Source organism: Gambusia affinis, linkage group LG21, assembly GCF_019740435.1.
Source record: "Gambusia affinis linkage group LG21, SWU_Gaff_1.0, whole genome shotgun sequence".
In the NCBI taxonomy this organism is placed as follows: Eukaryota; Metazoa; Chordata; class Actinopteri; order Cyprinodontiformes; family Poeciliidae; genus Gambusia; species Gambusia affinis.
Window position 1 is genome coordinate 2,585,420 of NC_057888.1, and position 21,887 is coordinate 2,607,306.

The window sequence follows — 21,887 nt, forward strand, 5'->3', positions numbered from 1 at the left end:
TTCTTTCAAACTTCCTTTTTGCCTTCCTCCCTTTCTTCCTTCTTTTCTTTTTCTTTCTTCTTTCTCCCCCATTTCTCTCCTCCTTCCATCCTTACTTCCATAATTCTGCCTTTATTTTTTCTTTCTTTTCTTTCTCTTACTCTTCCTTTCCTTTTTTTCTCTCCTTCCTTCCTTTGTTTTCCCTTTCCTTGCTTTCTGTTTCTCCTTTTCCCTTTTATCCTTCTTTCTAAGCTCTTTCTTTCTCTCTCTTCCTTTCTTCCAATTCTTCTTCTGTTCCCTTTTACCTTTCTCTATTTCTTTCTCTCCTCTTTTCTTCCTTCGTTCTTTAACCTCTCTTTTATTATTAATTCTCCATATTCAAAGTTTCACCACTTCAGAAATATTTGCCATTGATCTACAAATCTAGAACTTTACATCTAGACTATGTAAATGTATAGATGTAAAGATCCAGATTCCTTCCGGATCTTTTCCGCTCCTTCCCTCGGTCCGTATTCTTCCAGTGGGAGTAAATCCCAGCAGATTTAACTGTCCCATCCGGCCTTGTTTCTGTGACGCCATCTTGATTTCTTCCTGAACCTGTGAAAACTTCGGAGCTAAAGGTCGGCAGCCTGCAGCGTTTCCTCCGGTTCTACCTGGCGCCATCATGGATCTCTCTCTTCCTCTCTCTCTCTGTCCAGATGAATGATGGCCCCCTGTGCAAGTGCAGCGCCAAGGCCAGACGAACGGGGATCCGCCACAGCATCTACCCCGGAGAGGAGGTGTGGCGCGCTGTGAATAAATCACCCATCGTGACCTTGACGCTGCGCCAAGGGCAGCATCTCACTCATTCCCACACAAAGGCCATTCTCTCACAGACTACAATAAATGTGACTCCATCGCCTGGATAAGAAGATTAAAAAATAGACTCGGGTCCTTGTGACTCACTGATTATGTTTTCATGAGAAGCTTTAGCTTCTGTTAGCCTTTTCAGTGGAAGAATTAAACACTTTTTAGCCTTGATATCAGCCCTTCTTGCAGCACAAATTGATAAAAATCATGCATTGATTAATAAATCCTCCAACCTACAGGAGGTATTTCGGAGTTTGCTCAATTTGCACATCAGTCTTGACAAGATTTGTTGCATATTTTCTACTTGACATGAGATTTTCGATCCACACGGATATAAAACGTTGATTCTCTGCAGTGAAAATGCAACGTTTTTGTTAGCAGTTGTTTTTAAACGTATCCCAGTTTGATTTTTACACATCCTAAAGAATTCGGGCGAAAAACAAAAGTAAACCTTTTGACCGACTGAAACGATTAATCAATTATTCAAATAATTGTCAACTATCTGAGTATCGATTAGAGACTCAAAAAAGCAAATCTGCTGAAAAACAACAGATTCAGATCCGACATTAGACCAAAACTGTACGAAATATACATTTTGCATTAAAAACAGACCTTCACTCTGTAAATGTTTCAGCTAAAACTAAGATTTGCTACTTGACATGAGATTTTCAGTTCAGTTCTTTACCAAGTTTTGCTAATGCGGCGAAATCGTCAATCATTTAGGAACGTAATTCACTTTCATTGAGACACATCCTGTATAATTCAACTGAGAAACAAACATTACTGAGGTAAAAATCCTGTATGGGTGAAACGATTAATCGATTCTTCAAACAATTAGAAACTCATATAGTAACTGGAATATAAAGACACTAAAAGAAAACCAAAAACATATTCAGAGGAATAATTCAGGCAAAACTGTACAAAATATATTTTACATTTAAGATAAAATAAAAACTCTCTGTAAATATACGTCTTTACCGATTAATTGCTTAGTCATCAATTAATCGTTTACTGAAATAGCAGTTTTATCTGAAATGTGTTTATTTCCTGATTGTAATTGTTGTTTTGCTGCCAGCCTGTGAAGCAGTGCCGCCCCATGAACAACAACGCCGGGAAACTGTTCCACTACAGGATCACGGTGTCTCCCCCCACCAACTTCCTGGTATGATGTCATCAGCGTCTCATTCCCCCGTTACAGCAACTCGGATGTTTCACTCCGCCGTTTTGATTCCCTTCTTTTCCAGACCGACCGGCCGACAGTGATAGAGTACGATGACCACGAGTATCTGTTCGAAGGATTCTCTCTGTTCTCCCACACTCCTCTCACCAACGTAAGTCTGAGGAAACGATTAATCGATTAACATCCCGGTCAGACATGTCTACTGACCAGATTTTTTTGTTTTTGCATTAGTTTTCTGGTTCTAACCAGAAGAAGTTGATAGTTTAAAGCTATACTTTCTAATTCCTCCAGCTTTTATGGGTTAATTTCATTACGAATTGTAAGTTTGTGGGTTTGCAGCATTTCAGCACTGCAAAAATACAAAATCTAACCAAGTATTTTTTCTAGTTTCCAGTGAAAATATCTAAAAGAAGAAAAAAACTAACTTTTCAGCATTAAATAGCTTGTTTTAGTTCCTAGCAGATTATTTAATTTATAACAAGACATTGTTACCACTTCATAAGTGATTCATTTATTATCATTCAATTATTGGTGTAAAATAAAACTGACAGTATTATTGGAAATGTTTTGTTCCACAACACCTTAAATAAACATCAATAAATTAAAAATGTGATTAAATGCAGCTCTTTTATTAATGTGTGGCATCCTTAGAAAACTTATTTTAAATGGGAATATTTTTCAAAAACAGAATTTGTTGTTTGTAGCGTTTTGAGCGGAGTGACATGTCACACATTTACCTAATACAAAAAATAAGTTCTAACTAATTTATCATCTTTTTTATTACTTTTTACTCCAAATCAAATCAAATTTTATTTTTACACAATGCAACATAGAAACAACAATCAAAACAGAACATTAAGTCAGGTTCCTTCAATAAATTTGCAATTAAATACATTTCAAATAAAACTCTAAACAAGTGGGTTTTTAGTTGAGATTTAAAGGAAGTCAGTGTTTCAGCTGTTTTACAGTTTTCTGGAAGTTTGTTGACCTATGAACTCATGCAAACACAAGTGCAGAGTTTTCTGAAATCTTCACTTTGATCTGAGTTCTTGTAAAACAAATAATGATTTTTAATGACATGAAAGATTTGTGTGGATGAAAGGCCAAGAGGTGCATCTGTTTCTCCAGATATTTGCTTTTAGCTCAAACAACCATTTTAATCATGAGGAATCCACCTGATATTTTTACTATTCCCTCAGCGCTCCTTTGACCCTCCCCCAGTTAACACGCTGAGCGAAGCCTTCCTCAGCTTTCAGCTCCAGTTTCCTCAAACATAACTTCAAAAGTCAGCTTCTGGCTGCGGGTCGGCTGCTTTGTAGCCGGGCTGACCTTGCCACCGAGTCGCCGCCGCCGCCGCGCCGTTTGAAGGCCCATCATTGGCTGTCGGCCATTAAAGAGGAACGACTCGATCCGGAGCCGTTTGACCTCAACCTGGTTTCTGTCTCTTTTTAGAAAACTTAAACTCTGATTTATGGTGGCAGATCTACAACGTGTTTTATTTTTGTCTAGTTTCTAGTGCAAATATTGTAGTACCTAAAACGAGATAAAAGTAACTTTTCACCAAGATCTAGGAATTTGTTTTAAGTAGATAATTCCTTAATATTGAAGAAAAAGTTCCAGTTCCACAGGTGGATTATTTCACTTATTATAAGATATCTTTCCCCTGTTTTAAGTGAATAATAGTCAGCAGAACTATTACTTTTCAGGGATGCAACTGGTTATTAATTAGCTAACTGATTTAGTAATTGATTAATTGGTTAAACAAATTTAAAATGATTAAGGCAAATTTGACAATTTTTTAAATTACCGACGTAAGCCTATTTTATACAATATTAAAAATACATTAAAAGATGCAAATCATTCAGTTTCTTTTTTTTAAAAAAGAAGCTTCTTTTGTTTTAGTTTAGGCTGAAACATATTTACATATTTACATACACATATATAGTCTTAAATGTAAAATCCACATTTATTTTGCAGAGTTTTGTCCTAATGTGTTCTTTCAGGAAATTAGAATCTCTTTTCTCCAGTTAATCAATTACTAAGCTAACTGATTATTTCACTACTTAATTAATCACAATTAATCTGATTAAACATTTCAGCTCTAATACTTTTTCATCAATATTAAGAAATTAGTGACTTAAAACAAGCTCCGATAACTTCCTGGAAAGTTACTTGCAAGCTGGTTTTGTCCTATTTAAAGTGTAGTAAGATATTTGCACTAGAAATTTAGACCAAAATAAATACTTGTTGCTGCATAAAATACCTCTGTATCTTGTGTTTTTGCAGTGTATCCCACATGTTTGGCTAATGTAATGCATGAAAGACCCTGGAGGACGCGTCCCGATCTGAGGCGGATAATTTAAGCGGTCTTCGTTAAAAGCCGGAGCGAGGCGGATTAGGAAACCTAAAAGTGCAGCGATATTAGCTCGCCGCTAGTTAGCCACTGGGACGGGCAGGACTGAGCGCTGCTCCCAGGTTAATCTCTTAAAACGAACCCCTGTGCTCCGACAACAAAGACCGTGTAACCGGGGAGATTAAACACGGAAGAGCTGGCTTATCCTTTTAGCCAGATTTCAGTTGCTCAATTTCCACGAGTCGGGCCTTTTTAATGCATCTGCCTGCGTGATTTTCTTTTTTTTTTTTTCCGTTTTCCACACATGCTTCTAGTTAAAAAAAAAGGAGCTTTTAATGAGTTTTCCTTGAAAAGCTGTAACCTCTGCCTATCGCCGTGGTAATGAGACGCCGTGTCCTTTTCTTCTCCTTGTCCTCTGCTCCTTTCATCATCACAGATTCCATTGTGCCGAGTGATCCGCTTCAACATAGATTACACTATTCACTTCATAGAGGAGATGACACCGGAGGTCAGTAAGACACCACTTTATCTCGCAGCTCCTTTCTCCCCTTTTTCTTCTCCTTCTTCTTTTTGTTTTTATCTCAAACGGCGGAGCCCAGCGGCTAATCCGTTGCAGGAGGAGGAGGGGAAACCTCCGGGTTTGACCTACAAAAGTTGATCGCATCGATCAGTCAGATGAGCTTTCAGGTGTTCTATGAGAGTGAGTGTTTGATGACATTTCTCCGGGTTTTCCTGCTCGTTTCCAGAACTACTGCGTCCGAGGTTTGGAGCTGTTCGCCTCCTACTTGTTCCGGGACATTCTGGAGCTTTACGACTGGAACCTGACGGGTACGAAACCAAGAAACGATTGGCTTTAACATCGTCACAAGAAACCGCCTCGAAAGGAAAACATTCCCACAGGATGATACTACCACCACTACACTGCAAAAACACAAAGTCTAGTTTCTTGTAGTACATTTGAAGTAGAACAAAACTTTTCAGCAAGATATAGGAGTCTCTTTAAGATAAACAATTCCTTAATATTGCTAAAAAACACATTTTAGTTCCACTGGCAGATTATTTCACTTTTCTTCTTACCAATATTAAGGAATTACTGCCTTAAAACAATTACCCTATTATCTTGCTGAAAAGTTATTTCTATGCTTGTTTTTCTTGTTTCAAGTTTACTAGGATATTTGAACAAGGACCAAAAATACTTGGTAATATTTTATGTTTTTGCAGTGTTCAGTTAAAATAAACTAAAAAGCACAAACTTTCCCTGAGATATAGTAACTTACTGCAAAAAGCCAAAATGTTACCAAGTGTTTTTGTCTAGTTTCTAGTCCAAATATCTTAGTACACTTGGAACGTAGTAGTAACTGTAGTTTGTTTTCAGTCAGTGTTGATGAAAAAGTACTGGAGCTGAAATGATTAATTGGATTAAACCAGTTTCATGAAGGTGTTTGTTTTTAAGTCAATAATTCCTTAATATGGATGAAAAAAACACCAGTTCTATCTGCAGATTATTTCACTTATAACACGGCAAAAAAATGTCCGGTAGTAAATAATCTGCTAGTTCAACTAGCATTTTTTCACCAAAATTAAGGAATTATTGACTTAGAATTTGTTGCTGAAAAGTTACTTATAAGTTAGTTTATCTTATTTCAAGTTTTCTAAGATATTTTCACTAGAAATTAATCCAAAAATGCTGGTTTGGTAAGATTATATGTTTAACAATAGACATGGTGTGTTCAAACTCGGATAAATACCTTTATTGTGACATTTATGTTCAGTCCCCTTGATTTTATCAGCTTGTGAAATATAACCCAAAAAATAGATTTATCCCAGTTAATTTGTGGTTTTATGAAGTACCAGTTTGATTTCCAAAACTTTATCCCTGAATCAAACTCATCTAATCTTTTATGGTTTTTAAATTTGAAGATTTTTTTTTTCAGTACTCTTCCCTCAACAAACTCAATATTTTGACTATTGTTGTAAAAACAAACCCGAGTGTGTTGGTTTAAAACGCAAAACTTTAGAAATGTCTTCATTAAAGTGAAGTAAAGCAGAGAAAGTGAACCCATTGCATTAATAAAAAACTTAATTAAGTTGTTTATGTTACAAGAAAAACAAAGATAATATCCATCACTTGGCTTTAAAGTTGCATAGATTCATGAAACATTTTCGATTGAATCACCTCATTTCAGATATAGTCATTTAATTTTATTCATTGAATCTCAGATTATTATTTTCTCTCTTTTTCAGGTCCTGACTGCGACTCTGAGTCTTCTGGATGCCAGCACTTCCATTTCATGCCTCGTTTTGTCAGATTCTTACCGGGTAGGACTCTCTGAAACCTTAACATGACTGAAATACAAAAGCAGCATCTCAGATTTCTCAGCCCTTTGTAGCTGCAGTTCTCCTTTCAGCCACCGGGTGGTGCTGTTGCATTGCTGCTGCAGCGGCATTTGTCACAGGGGCTCCTGCCATCGTGCCAACAAAAAACAATTCCTTTCCAAGTTCTCCCAATTTGAAGAAGCAGCAGACAGACACTTATCCTGCTCTTTTACAAAAACACAGCTAATCTAATGTTTCTGATGTGAACTGTGAGGAGGAACCTTTTCTTATGCAGTCCAGGTAAAAAGAAATGCACCCGCTCTCGTTTCTGTTGTGTTTCATGAATAACAAACTATTGTCTGGCTTTAAAATGACATATAGTCCAAATAGCTCTGCTGCCTTGCAAACAGAAAGTTCTGGGTTTGAATCCCAGATTGGATTAATTTGCATGTTCTTCTTGTGCCATTCTGGGTCCAAAAGCGTGTCAGACCACTTTTTTGGTCCATGTCAGGGTGGCAAAGCCTCTTGATAATTTGTCTCTAGATCATATTTTGGTATGGTAGCCCTTCCAAAGTAACAGCTTGTGAAGTTAACACCCTGTTCAGATAAACTCTGGGCCGCCCACAAACCTCAGTCTCTGTTCGGTTGAAGTGAACTCTGATGCTGTTCAAATGCGTATGTGAATGACAAGCGGACTGGATACCGCTCCAAAAGCAGGAAGTGGAGCACTCTGGGTAAATGCAAACAAACAAAAAAAAAAACTAGATCTAAAAGGAGAAATGGTTTTGTGGTTTTTAGCTAAAGTCAGAAGAGAAATTTGATAAACCGTTAAACTCTGACGCCACTCCATTTTTGTGACATTTTGTGAAGAACGAAGATGTGTTCGAATCTTCTTCAGAGGATTTTCATCTTGTTTCCTTCAGGTTTTTCCAATAGTTTGGTTAGTTAAACCAAACTAATTGGTATTAATGAAAGTTTAAAGGTCAAATGGTCAACCAGTATTCCCAACATTACCCAAATTTAACATCTTCAAAATGATTGCAGCACAAATGAGAATTTATGCTGCAGAAACGTTTGGCCCCAATTTCATTAGATTTGAAGAAGTCACTCGGGTATAAATAACGCATATTCACGTTTTATATGATTCCTGCGTATGTTTTCTGTTGCTGGGTGATCGTAGACGGCGGGAAGGAGGTTCTGTCGATGCACCAGGTGCTGCTGTACCTCCTGCGCAGCAGCAAGGCGCTGGTTCCAGAAGAGGAGATCGCAGACATGCTGCAGTGGGAGCAGCTGGACTGGCAGAAATACGCAGAGGAGTGCAAAGGCATGATCGTCACCAACCCCGGCATGGTAAGGAGTTCGTCTTCTTCCGTCCTGAACTCTGACCCTGCAGGAAGCAGGTTGTGACATGAAGAACTTCCCCTGTGTTCCTTACTCAAAGCTTTTAGTCGGATGACATTCTTACCCGGCCTCTGTTTTCAAAGGATAAGCAGCAACTGTGTCCGTGTGAGGGTGAAGATGTCAGAGAATGTGGAAAATATTCACTCCCTCAGACGTTTTATTGCTTTTATTGATGCTATAAATCAATTTGTCAGTCTTTTTGACAAAAAATAAACTACTTTAATATCAAAACAAGCTGAATTATACAGATTAGCAGATGCATAAAAATATAAAACATAACAGATATTATTTGGGAAAATATTCACACCTTTCAAGTCTCAGTAATGCTGCTCGTCTGGACTTTTTCAGTTTTTCTCCATTTTCTTCCAGCTGTGAACATCATGGATGTAGGTGGATCCATGAATCTGATTTAGCTTCAGAAACATTCCAGTCTGGGTTCTTTTCCAGTCCAATCCGGTTTATTTTCCCAGTCCAATCCGGGTTGTTTTACAAATCCGGTCTGGATTCTTTTCCCAGTCCGGTCTGGATTCTTTTCCTGGTCTGGTCCAGGTTCTTTTACAACCCAGTCCGGTGCGTTGATTCCAGATTAATCAAATCATCTGAACTCTGGTTCTGCTTTCAGCAGCGGTGACCTCTGACCCTGGGATGAAACGTTTGGATGATGAGGGAGTCTAGAGGCGAGTCGGTGCCATCCGCTCCCTCTGATCCCCCTAATCGGCCCACAGGCAGCTTGTGATCCGGGTTCTGGTGCAGGACGGGTTGCCTGTCATTCGCTCCATCATTCTGTGACGGATCGCCTCATGGTTTAGATTATTTATATCCCATCCTGCGACTCGCCGCTGATTGAGCGATGGCTGCCTGCTGGCTAAACATGTTGATACTGTAACATGATTTTTCTCCTCCGTCTCTCTCCAGGGTTCATCCAGGATCCTGAAACCCTTGAAAATACTTGAAATCCAGTTCAGTGTTTGATATTCAAGCTGCTCAGTTTTGTAATAAAGCGCAGAATAACTTTTGATTAAAAGCTTAAATCTAAAAAATTTTATTCAAAGTTGAAACCAGATATTTTTATTCACCTAATTAGGGTTGAAACTAACGCTTAATTTCACAATTGATTAATATATTGATTATTCTGTCAATTAATACATCTTTATGACAATTAATCATATAAAAAAGTGTCATTTCTTCATTTACCCACTTATGTAGGAAAACTTTGAAAGTCACTTAAAAGACATCAAACTGAAACGAACTTAATATAAATTTGGCCTGCAACTAATTATTATTTTATTAATTGATTATTCAATCAAAGAATTTTTTACGATTAATTGATTAATCATATTAAAATTACAATTTCCTATTTACCCACTTGGGTTATACAAGTAGGTGACTTTGAAAGGCACTTGGTGGATATTAAACTAAAGCAGGGTTAATATAATTTAAAGCTGCAACTCTTTATTTTAGTAATAGATCACTTGGTAAATTATTTGAGTGATTAATCGATTAATCGTTTTAAAATTTTCATTTACCCACTTAGGTGTTAGAAGTAAGTAACTTTGAAAGGGACTTGGTGCAACTAAGTGCCTTTTATGGCTGCAACTAATCAAAATAAATTGTGCTTTATGTGTATTGGGGCTGCAACTGATGAGTATTCTTGTAATCGATTATTCAGTTGAATATTTGAACGATTAATCGATTTAGTCGCATAAAAAGTGACCCATTCTACAGATTTTCCTTTAAAGCTTTTTAACATACAATATTAGAAACACATTAAAAGATGCAAATAAACAAATAAGAACACCCTTTGGTGCCTAAAATTAAATAAAACCGCATTCTTTTTAGTGAATTAGCTAAAACCTATTTACAGGAAGAGGATTTTTTATCATTAATGCAAAATATTTATATTGTTTGTACAGTTTTTGCTTAATTAATGCTCTAAATGGTATAATTTTTGAGTTAATTTGTGTTGTTTTTATCTCCAAAGCGGGAGAAATTTGAAAAAGTTCTGGAATTTTTCTGCTGGAAACATGAACGCAGCGTCCTTCCCTCCCTGTTTCCCAGAAGCCGAGCTCGGTGCGCATCGACCAGCTGGACAGGGAGCAGTTCAACCCAGACGTCATCACCTTCCCCATCATCGTTCACTTCGGCATCCGGCCCGCTCAGCTCAGCTACGCCGGAGACCCCCAGTAAGATCACAGCAGAAAACACAAAACTCGGACCGCTGCCTCCCCGCGGAGCGACGGCGACGTTTTCGCATGCGTCGTCACGGGTCCCGGGTTTCCGTGGGGGCGCCGCGGATTCGCCGTGCGTCTGGTGAATAGTAATGTAACATCCGGGGGGCTCCGGGCGACAGAACTGTACTGTGTTGCTGCATAATTAACAGAAGACGAAGACGAGATGATGCGAGCGTTCTGATAACACACACACACACACACACACCCTGTGTACAGAGGCTACGTTTACACCTGAGCTGCTGTTTACAAACTTTAATCAAAACTAGACAGCTAACAGACACAAACATTAAATTCATCCACATTTCATCAACTTACAAATTCAAACTTCAACTTTTTTTCTGGATCATTGTGAAGAATATCAATATTTCCAGGCTTTATTAACTCACTTTCTTTATCTTTTTGTGTCATTCATGTCCTTATTTTACTTCCTCTGTTTCTGCTTTGTTTCCTTCATGTCTTCATTGTGTCCCTTCATTCCCTCCTTTTTTCTTTCTATCCATCTTTTGTCCTTCCTCCTTCGTGTTCTTACATCCAACATTGTGTTCTTCCTCCTCTCTCCTTGATTTCTTTCTTGCTTTCTTCTTTGATGCTGTCCGTCTTTTTTTCTTTCTGGTCTTTTATTTTTGCTTATTTTATTGTTTTTTCTTTTTTATTTCCTTCTTGCTTTCTTTTTTCTTTGTCTTTCTTGCTTTCCTTTGCTTCTCCTGCTAGCTCTGGTGAAGGACTGGAATGTTTATGTTTTCACATACATATAAATATCCAGATGTTTATTTGATTTCTACTCTGATAGATGTACATTTTACAGAAAACCTGGACTATTAATCCAGTTTTGGATGGTTAAGCTGTTCTGATGGCTGGTTATACTTTAACAAACAACAGTTTGTTAAACTGGCTGCATCATGATCCTCGTCTCTTGAGCATTAAAAATGCAAACTGGTTGATAATTGGGAAATTAAACCTGCTAGAGGTTCAACCCTAAACATACAACCAGATGTGCAAACTGTGTTGGAATGGTCTAGTCAAAGCCCAGGCTTGAATACATTTGTGAGAAAAGAACGCCCCATACAGCTAAGAAAGTTGGTTCTGCAACCCATTAATCCAGAAACAAATGGACACCGCACTTTTTAGATGTTGATTTGTTAAAAAATAGTGTGGAAATTGTGTATTTTTCACCTTTCAATCCACAATTACACCCTAAATTATGTTAGTTTGTAAAGTTAGAAAATGTAGGAAAGGTTATTGGAAGGAAAACCTTTGCTTCCTCTGTAGGATAGAGAGAAAAACAGTCTGAAAATCCATTTTCCTGATGCTGCCTGCCGGATTTCTGATTGCAGCTAATGACACGCGCAGTGTCAATATTGACACTTCTTCTTCTTCTTCTCCGCTCGCCGCCCAGCGGACACAGAAGCTATGATAATGTCGGAGGTCAGGGGACGTTCGCAGAGAAGAAATAAATCAGGATGATGGAAGAGGAGTGAAATCACTGGAGAGAATAGATTTAAAATGACAGAAAAAGGTAAACAGAAGATGACATCTGCGGCTTCGCTTCAACCTGCTGTCTGTTTTCAACTCGGGCCTCCATCTCTTTATTTTTTTTTTATTTTTCTGAATCCGTAAAAGCAGCACCTGACACGAGCTGAAAGTGATTCCTGTCACTTTCATGCCTGCAGGAGCAGCCGAGTCTTTCCTGAACTGAAGCAGAGAAACTCATCAGCGTTCTGCGCTGTGATTGGCCGCTTTATGTCCTGATGACTATTAAATAATAACTGTTTACCTCGTTTCATCTATACGTCAATAAAGCAGTCAGGAGTTAATTTACAGATATTTACCGACATTCAGATGATTTTACTCTGAATTATGTAAAGAAAACTGTACAATTCACATCCATTAAAAGCTACTTTAATGAAATTTAAATAACTGTTTATCATTTATATTTTAATGTCAGACTGAACATTTTTTAAGTTTTGGAAAAAATTCAGTCTTAACAAACCAGTTTTTGATAGATTCCGCTAATATCAACTAACGCTAACAGCAGCTATTCATGTTAAATGCTAATAATGCTAACAGCTACGTAAGCTGGCAGCCATTAAAGCTAGCAGCTAGTCAACAACTAGTTCTGCTAACAGTTAGTAGAATGGGCTTTGCTTAATCCTCCATATTGCATGTCTTTCTTTCTTCCTTCCACTAAACTTTCCATTGACATTCTTGTCTGCTGGATAGCTGTAACAGTCTTCCCTAGGACTACATGGATCATAGGATGACATTTTTATGTTTAAATTTTAATCATCAAACTTAACAGAAATTACACCACTTACTTCACCGTGTGTCATCAATCTGTTCACATCTCTAATTTTTTTAAAGAATTTATGGGCTCTAGTGGCCTTTATTTGAAAGTAGTTTGACAGGAAACAAGGTAATGAGAGAGGGGAAAGACATGTGGCAAATATCGGCAGGCCGGGAATCTAACCTGCGACCTCCGCCACGAGGACTGAGCCCTCAATACGTGGGTCGTGCTTTGCCCCTGCGCCACCACAGCACCCCTTCACATCTCTAATTTAATTACATGATGGCTGCTACCACCATTTACACAAGCTGTTGCTAGGTAACCAAAGACTGAGAGAGTTAATTGATGCCACCAACCTTGCTTAGCGGGCTGCGCCTACGTCTCCCAGATTGCACTGCGGTTCTGGATCAGAGTTCAGTATAATTAGCAATTTTCCTTTAGACTCATTTTCTGTTTGTTATTGCCTCCTTGTTGCTCGTCTTTATTTCCCCCTTGCATTTTTTCCTTCCACTAAACTTTCCGTTAATGTTTGCATACATCACTCTGTGAACAGCTAGCTCTTTTAGGAAAAGTTTTTCATTGCTAAAGCTGTGGAGGGTGTTGGCGACTAAAACTCTGTAAAGTTAACAGTCTTCCCTCTGAGTATGAAGGACATACACTGCAAAAACACAGAATCTTACCAAGTATTTCTGTCTAGATTCTAGTCCAAATATTCTGGTTCACTTAAAATAAGACAAATCTAACTTATAAATAACTTTTTTAGCAAGATATGAGCTTGTTTTAAGTCAGTAACGCCTTAATATTGTTTGGGAAAAAATTGTTCCACTGGTTAATTTCTTAATATTGACAAAAAAGTTCTCAATTTTATGTTTTAAGTGAAATAATCTACCACTTTACTTTAAAAAATCGACATGATGCAATAAAAGATTTGTATGTTTATATAAATATCTTGTAAAGTGCATAAAGATAGCTTTATTACATATTACCAACCATTTTTGTCTAGTTTTTAGTTCACTGAATCTTAGTTCACTTGAAATAAGACAAACTAATTTACAAGTAACTTTTCAGATAGAAATAGGAATCAATAATTGTTTATATAGATGGAAAAAATATTAGTTTATTGGCAGATTATTTCACCTATAATGGGAAAAATGTCTTGTAGTAATGAAATAATTTTTCATTTAATTGATCGACTTAAAACAAGCTTATTTATCTTGCTGAAACAGTTTCTGGAAAGTTTTTGTTTTATTTCAAGTTTAAGATATTTGCACCTATAACTGGACTTCTGCACTTCTATATTTAAAAATAGTTATTTTTAATCATCTTCTAGCGATAATCATCAAACTTAACAGAAATAACTCCACTTTTTTCACCGTGTGTAAATAATCTAAGGGCGTTTCTTTGATTTTTGAGAACATCAGCGGTTTGTTCCTCGCCGCCGCGTCTCCGTGGAAGTTTTGAGAAGCGTTGGAGAACTTGTGGACAGACAAGCGGCATACGCTAATGAAAGCTTCCCAGAGAGCCGCGGCGGATCCGCAGATCCTCAACGCGGCGGGTTGAGGACCGCCCAGGCTGGACCGGCTTCCCTTCCCCTCATTTCTCTCTCCATCGTTGTGAGCGGCGGCGGCGGCGGCGGTGAGCCGATAATCGGGGCAGTAAAGCCGCCTCAGTCCCTCGCCTCAGCCTCTAATGAAGTCCCCGCTAATAAAGCTCTGAAATTCATCCACTGCTCTCCTTCCTCATCACTCCACACTGAAAAAACACAAAACCTTGACAAGGATTTTGTCTAGTTTCAGTTGAGCATGGTACACAGTCGTAAGCTTTGCCACAGTTTTTGTCATTTTCTAATTTATTTGCGCGTGTAAACATTTGTCATCAGGTGTACAGATGCTTGATATCTTTGTGTCCTTTGATAGAAATGTACTTGAAAATCTTTATAAAATCTTATTTCCAATTACAAATAACCTTTCAGCAAGAAATAGGAGCTGGAGTTAAGTCAATAATTCCTTAATATTAATTAACAAAGGTGCTAGTTTCTCTGGTAGATTGATGCAGTTATGATATTTATTTTCTGATAAGTGGAAAAAAAATTTTTTTTCCCGTTACGTTAAAATGTAACTATTTGTTATTGTATTATGTTTTCATTATACAAAGCACTTTGAACTGACTTGTTGCACTGCAAAATCACAAAATCTTACCAAGTAATTTTGGTTTAGTTTAGTGCAAATATCTTACATTTGAAATAAGTTACAAGTAACTTTTAATTTGTTTTAAGTAAATAACTCAGGTAAAAGTTTTTAACACTTGGTAGCAATTTTATAACGTGAGAAATTATCTTGTTTGAAGTGAAATCATCTGCCAGCCAAACTAGTTTTCTGTCACTAATATTGTTGACTTAAAACAAGTTGCTCTTTCTTGCTGAACAGTTACTTCTAAGTTAGTTTGGTCTAATTAGTGTACTAATATATTTGCACTAGAAAGTAGACCAAAAGTACTTGGTAACATTTTGTGTTTTTGCTTTGTAAGTAAAATAGTTTTTGCAGTGCACTGCAAAAACACAACATTTTATAAAGCAATCTTGGTCTTGTTTCTTGTACATTTGAAATGAGATAAAATTAACTTACAAGTAACTTGTCAGTAAAGTATAACTGCTTGTTTTTAGCAAATAAATTCTCAATATTGATGAAAAGTTCTAGTTCCATTGGCAGATAAATTTATTTAGATATTTTTACCATGTTATGAGTGAAATAACGTCAATGAAACCAGTTTTCTGTCAAACAAGCTCTTATATTTTACTGAATAGTTACTTTTAAGTTAGTTTTTTCTCATTCCAAGCTGACTAAGATAATTGCACCAGAAACAAGGCAAAATTACTCTGTAGGATTCTGTTTTTGCAGTGCTCTCTGTCCTCAGTAATCATAAGTGAATAATGGCGGCTGAACGAGGAGAAAGTCTGGTGAATGGGAGCAGAACGGCCGCAGTCGGCCCCTCGGTGCATCAATCAGGGCTCAGATTGAGAAGAGAGAGCGGATGGAGGGAGGGGGGGGTTCATGTCACCTTGCCGATAACGCCCATCCTCCTTTCACATGCAAATCACAGCAAAGACAATGACATTTTATAGAGAAATGAGGCTTGAAACGAGCGATTGAGACACTTTCTTTTGATCCGCTTGAACGATAAAACGGAAACAATCGACTCGAACTTCGGAGCTCAACATCAGTTCTTCAGCGGCGTTCAGTTATGTTGGAAATAAGGCAAAATAAACATGAAAGATGATTTTAAAAGAAATTGTTTTCTGATTGCAGGTACCAGAAGCTGTGGAAGAGTTATGTGAAACTGCGCCACCTGCTGGCGAACAGCCCAAAGGTCAAGCAGATCGACAAGCAGAAGCTGACGCAGAGAGAGGTGGGTGGAAAGAAAACTGACAAATTTTATCTTCCCAGAACGGATTTCATTAAGATAAAAAAGAAATATTTTTTTTGTCAGCTTTAGTTTAAAATCTGCTGCATCGTCCTTTGACTTATGAAGCATTTTGTAGCTGCGTCTTTAAAAACTAAATGGGTTTCAAATCATTTCCCCTGAACAGTCATAATACTGATGCTACCAAATGTTGTAAACTTTAATCTACCAGGGGAACTAGTATTTTTTTTTCATCAATATCAAACATTTGTTGACCTCCTAAGTTGCTGAAAAGTTACTTTTTAGTTTAGTTTTGTCTTATTTCAAGTGTACTAAAATATTTGCACTACAAACTAGACCATATTTTAGTTCAAAGCAAAACACAGTACCATCTTCTAATAAAAGAAAAAATTCTTGTTTCACTGGCAGATTATTTCACTTTTAGAGGAATATATCAAAACTTTTTCATCAAAATTAAGGAGTTTTTGACTTAAAAAAAGCTTCAATTTCTTGCTAAAAAGCTACTTTTAAAGTTACTTTTGTCTTATTTCAACTAGAGGTAGAAAAACTAGACAAAAGGACTTGGTAAGATAAAACCATTGACTAAACAAGCTTTCACTTTCTTACTGGATTTTTACATTTTTACCCAATATTTCTATATTTTTTCCCTCGGACAGTTTAAAACATTAGGTAACTAAGTGTCTGACTCTTTCCCGGTTTACTTTTTGTTCTGGAGGCCTGGAAAAGCCCGACTCCCTGTTCTGCAGCTCCATCTGTGCGGTCATTGTTTTAAGTCAGGCATGAAAATGCGGAGCGGCTTTTTTTTTTTGCTGCATAATTGAGATGAATTTGGAGCTGTGAATAAAGCGGCGGTAACTGCCCTCCTGAGCCGGTGTGAAGGTCAGCCCGCCGCCGGGGGAGCGCGGGCGGAAAAGGTTTGGATTTGGAGAAGTAATGACCATGCAGCCGCAGGGAATCCCTCGGCTGCAGCACTACGAGTGTGGCCCCGAGAACCGGCTCCTTCCTGCACATCCGGGATCCTTCCCCCGGATCGTTTGATTTACTCTCAACCAATAACGAGCGGCAACTCTGAGCTCAATTAGTTTGTTTCCCAGGTAGCGCTGCAAAGCTCTCCCAGCTAACAGGCCCTGACAATCCCACTGTCAACCTGCGCCGGAGCAATTAGTGAAGCCAAAAGCATGCACACTCACACCGCGGGTCCGTCAGGCTCCACCAGGAGCATTAGCCGTGTCAGCGGCGCTGCGGCTTTGCTGCTTACTTAATGCCTCGGGGAGAACATGCGAGACTACAGCCTCTGATGGGCATCAGGACACAACCTGTCCGAGGTTTTCACACCAGCTGTGTGACGAGAACCGGCGCTCACACCAAAGCTGCAAACTACCACCCCCTCATATCGTTAAAGGCGGCCTCTTATGCTTCCATGAGCAGGTTAGGTGGGTTTATGGGCGATACGAAACATGTTTGTTACGTTTTCTGCACAAAATCCTCCTTAGATGTTGAGATTTTAGAGCTGATTTACGTCTGCTGGTCACTTTAAATCCATATAAGCTGCAACCCAACATGAAAATGGCTACAAACAGAAATGCATCTTTGAATAGCAGAAGTGGAGCCTCCTGCACAACCAACAAGAATGCATGCAGCAAGGGCTGTACACTGCAAAAACACAACTTTTACCAAGTATTTTTAGTCTAATATCTAGTGTGAGTATCTCAGTACACTTGAAATACGACAAAACTAACTTACAACTAAGTTTTTATCAAAATATTGGAGCTTGATTTAGGTAAATAAATCCTTAATATTGATGAAAAAGTTCTAGTTCAATTGTTTGGTTATTTCACTTATTACAGGACATTTTCCCGTCTCAGTGAAATAATCTGCCAGTTAACTAGAACCTTTAAGGATTCATTTCCTTAAAACAAGCTGACATCTCTTCCTGAAATGTTTTGTCTTATTTCAAGATATTTGCACCAGAAACTAGAGCAGGAATACTTAAAGATTTGTATTTTTGCATTGTTATCCTTTATTTCCTCACATTTCCTCCCACTCGTCAGGCTTTCGCTGTCGTCTCTTGAAGTGTTTTTGATGAAGAGTTTTCTAGCTTTCTGGAAAAGTTTGGCTACTTCTACAATCAATTCATTTCAGTTACTGTCGTTTTTGACACACAAAAAAACATTTGAAATTGGATGTTGATGTTCTCCTTTTAACATCAGGAGGTCACAAAAAAGCTTGTTCTTATTTCTTCAGTTAATCCATGAAAATACCAAATATGACAGTTTAATTGATGGAAATGTTGATTTATTACTAGAAAGCTTATATACTGTTTAATGCAACAAAAATAAATAAAATTTATTGCATGCTCAATCCTCATTTTCTAATAAACTTACACTTCAGATGCAGTCTCCCAAATAATACCAACATTATTAATAAAATAGTTTGTAATTACAAGGGAAAAACAAAATTAAATCTGAGTGTGTTATTTTAAATAAAAAGCACACTTCCATCCAAGAAATGTTGATCACATTATAAAATTCACCAAACATTGAAGAATAGAGACGTTGTAAAGTCTTAAATCAAAACTTCTGCGGTAGATTAAGTCTTCCAGTTAATCTGCCGCGTTTTGACGCAGAAAAGTCAAAACCCTCGACGGAAAGGGAGGAGAAAGTGCAACAGATGTGCGCTCTCCTTTCGTCAGCCATTGATTTTCAGGAAGCGTTTGGTGTTTGACCTCAGCCTGATCCAAAATATAAACAGCTCTCTCAGCAGAAGGAGATGACGGCAAAAGTCAAATGTGCCGCGACTTTGACCAGCAGAAACAGAGTGTATGTACCTCCCTGGTTAATTATTTACTTTTCTTGTTTCCCTCAGTTCTCTGACCCCGCTGCAGCCCCTGCATAATAAACTGTTTACATACGATTCACGCTTCTCTGTGATGACTGCTTTCCATACACAGTGGCTGGCTGGCTGGCTGTCCACAGGAGGGTTTGCCGTGTGTGGTGGTGCATGCGCGTGGGCGAGCGAGTTTCTTTTTGATGCACAGTTCAAAGTGGGAAGGCATTATTTATTCATGCCTTTGTTGTTCTTATTTCCTCGGCGAGTCAAAAATTCCTGGCATTCCATTTTAGGCAGATCACGGCTAACGCAGAGCAAGTCGATGCCGTCTCTGCTGAATGAAACACACGCGTGAGCACGCACTTTAAGGAGGCGCAGTCTGTCAATACGACCTCCATTTTGGTTACGTTATATCCAGGGCTGCCTGATATCTGACTCAGACGTTCTGGTCAGTCTACTGACGTTAAGGTTGGATCTGTGTTACAACCAGCTTTGTGAGATTCTGTTTGAGTTTCAGATGGAATATAAGAGAAGCAAGTAGATTTAGGGGGGGAAAAGATGGCTTGAATTCATAATTTTGATGAAAATAAGAACCACTTTCACACTGCAAAAATACATAATCTTACCAATATTTGTGTCTAGTTTCTAGTGTCAACAGTTAGCCTGCTCATTGTAGTGGCATTAGCCTGCTAATTCTAGCATTATGCCAACAAACTAATGTTTGCATACTAACTTTATTAAATTGACACACTAATACTACCACAAAAATTAGCTTGCTAAATTTTTATGGGAGTATTAGTATTTTTTTGGGGTAGTTAATATTTGGCTTTAGCTTGCTGAAGTTGGTTTTAATATTTCAACATTTAGCATTAGCCTACTAATGCTAGCATTAGCTTTGGTGTAGTAAGTTAACATTTTGCTTTAGCTTGCTAAAGTTTGTTAGTGTTTCACCATTTAGCATTAGCATTAGTTTTAGACTGTCAACATTAGCATTAGCCTGCTAATTCTAGCATTATGCCAACAAACTAATGTTTGCATCCTAACTTCAGTAAATTGTCACACTTATACTACCACAAAAATTAGCTTGCTAAATTTTTATGGGAGTATCAGAATCAACATTACCATTAGCCTGCTCTTTTTTGGGGTAGTTACGGTAATATTTAGCTTTAGCTTGCTAAAGTTTGTTAGTGTTTCACCATTTATCATTAGCCTACTAACACTTTGACATTAGTTTTAGCCTGTCAACATTAGCATTAGCCTGCTAAAGTAGTATGTTGACATTTTGGTTGGTATCTTTGGTGTAAAATCAGAACATATTTTTAATTCTTTAGCCTGAAACACGGATTTTATTGCAAACTGCTTGGATGTTAGAAATGTACTCAAACTGTTCTGCTTAATGCGCAGCAACAATTTGTGCTCTTGCTAAAACTGTGTTGGTGTAGAGTCGATGGCAGATGTGTTGCATCATGATTAAACCTCAACGTTCTGCCATGTTTGTATCTCGTACCATGTAAGGTTGCAGTATGTTGCATGTGGCAGTCTGTCATGGAAACTGGGGTAAAACAAGAGGAGCCTGCGCGGCGACAGGCGTGTGTTTGTGTGGACGGGGAGTCGTCTCAGGAGGCCCGGGTTCGAGCCGATCAGTAATTGACTGGCCTGGTTGTTTGGCAGGAAGCTCTGCAGAAGATCCGGCAGAAGAACACGATGCGCCGTGAGGTGACTGTGGAGCTCAGCAGCCAGGGCTTCTGGAAAACCGGCATCCGCTCCGACGTCTGCCAGGTAACATCCAGCAGCAACGCGCTGTCAGACTCCGCAGCGTGTAACACATTAAAGCTCGGATCTCCGAGGAATTCACCTTTTTAAATAAATGATAGGCAATCAAAGCAGACACCTTTTTAAATCATCCTTTAATCAAAACATAGACATAAAACCTATGATGATGTCAAAGAATAAAGGCCTCAAAGCTCTAAAGTTGTAACCAGAGTTTGAATTGAGTTTCTGTTCTTAGAATAGTAAAAATTATAAATCGAATAAAAAAGAAATTCAGTGACACATGAAGGCGTTTTGGGACTGAATGAACTATTTCAGTTCCTCTTTTCCTTCAGATAGGAGTCATTTTTAGTTTCCTACTTGTTGGCTTTTTAAATATATCTTTTTTTTTATTATCTCCCTATTGATTATTGAACATAAAAACTAATGTTCAGGTAGATGTTGATGAGCAAACCACCCAAGTTAGCTTTGTCGTTTTAGCCACTTTTAAAGGTGTTTATACCCCTTTTTTTCACATTACAGGCATGATTTATTGTATTTTTTTGTGCTTTTTATTTTATAGTTCAAAATTAAATTTAATTTATATTATCCATCCTGCGTAAAAGACTTGAAGCTGTAATTACAGTTTGAACTATAATGAACTATGAGCCATTTTAACTCCTGACATGCCTCCAAACTCAAGTCCTGCTAATGATTGCTAATGATTTGATTGAAACAGGTTGAAGCAAAGAAACTCTAAAAAGACTGAATTTTGACAAAGTTGTTCCTCCATTTTCCCACTGTAGTCACAACATGATGCTGCCACCACCGTGTTTTGTATCAATTATGTTTCCGTGGTGAAAAGCAACAAGGCGGAAAAAAAGAAACTCAAGGAAATAAACATCAAATATGTTCCAGTTATTACTAATCTAAAGCAAATCTAGCCAGGGGGTTTTTAGCCTTGAAGGAGCTCAGTGTTTCGGCTGTTTTGCAGTTTTCTGGACTCCCTTTAGCTTTGTTTGTTTGCAGAAATAAAACTGAAGGGAGTTTAACATTACAATCATAGTTGGGTAGTAACTAATTACATTTATTCATTTACTTGAGTAACTTTTTTTAAAAAGTACTTTTATTTGTGTTTTTATTACGCGGAACTTCTTACTTTTACTTGACTCATTGTATTATGAAGTATTTTTACTCTGACTTGATTAAATTTCTGGATTTTCTCCCCACTGAATGAAAAGAACCAAAAATTCACCAAACACAGAAACACACCTTCAGTTTCTGTTACTTTTTTAT

The 21,887-nt window shown here is 37.9% G+C and overlaps 1 protein-coding gene across 2 annotated transcripts in view; it reads left to right on the forward strand.

Moving 5' to 3' along the window:
- Positions 1 to 21,887, forward strand: part of drosha (drosha ribonuclease III) — a 129,741-nt gene that overhangs the window by 8,785 nt on the left and 99,069 nt on the right. For both annotated transcript variants that reach the window (XM_044105227.1, XM_044105228.1), the window contains exons 7-16: positions 678 to 758; positions 1,904 to 1,990; positions 2,073 to 2,159; positions 4,798 to 4,869; positions 5,108 to 5,189; positions 6,606 to 6,680; positions 7,858 to 8,027; positions 10,137 to 10,261; positions 15,899 to 15,998; positions 20,514 to 20,621. In XM_044105227.1, the coding sequence (XP_043961162.1) occupies positions 678 to 758; positions 1,904 to 1,990; positions 2,073 to 2,159; positions 4,798 to 4,869; positions 5,108 to 5,189; positions 6,606 to 6,680; positions 7,858 to 8,027; positions 10,137 to 10,261; positions 15,899 to 15,998; positions 20,514 to 20,621 (987 nt within the window). The remainder of the gene's footprint in view (positions 1 to 677; positions 759 to 1,903; positions 1,991 to 2,072; positions 2,160 to 4,797; positions 4,870 to 5,107; positions 5,190 to 6,605; positions 6,681 to 7,857; positions 8,028 to 10,136; positions 10,262 to 15,898; positions 15,999 to 20,513; positions 20,622 to 21,887) is intronic.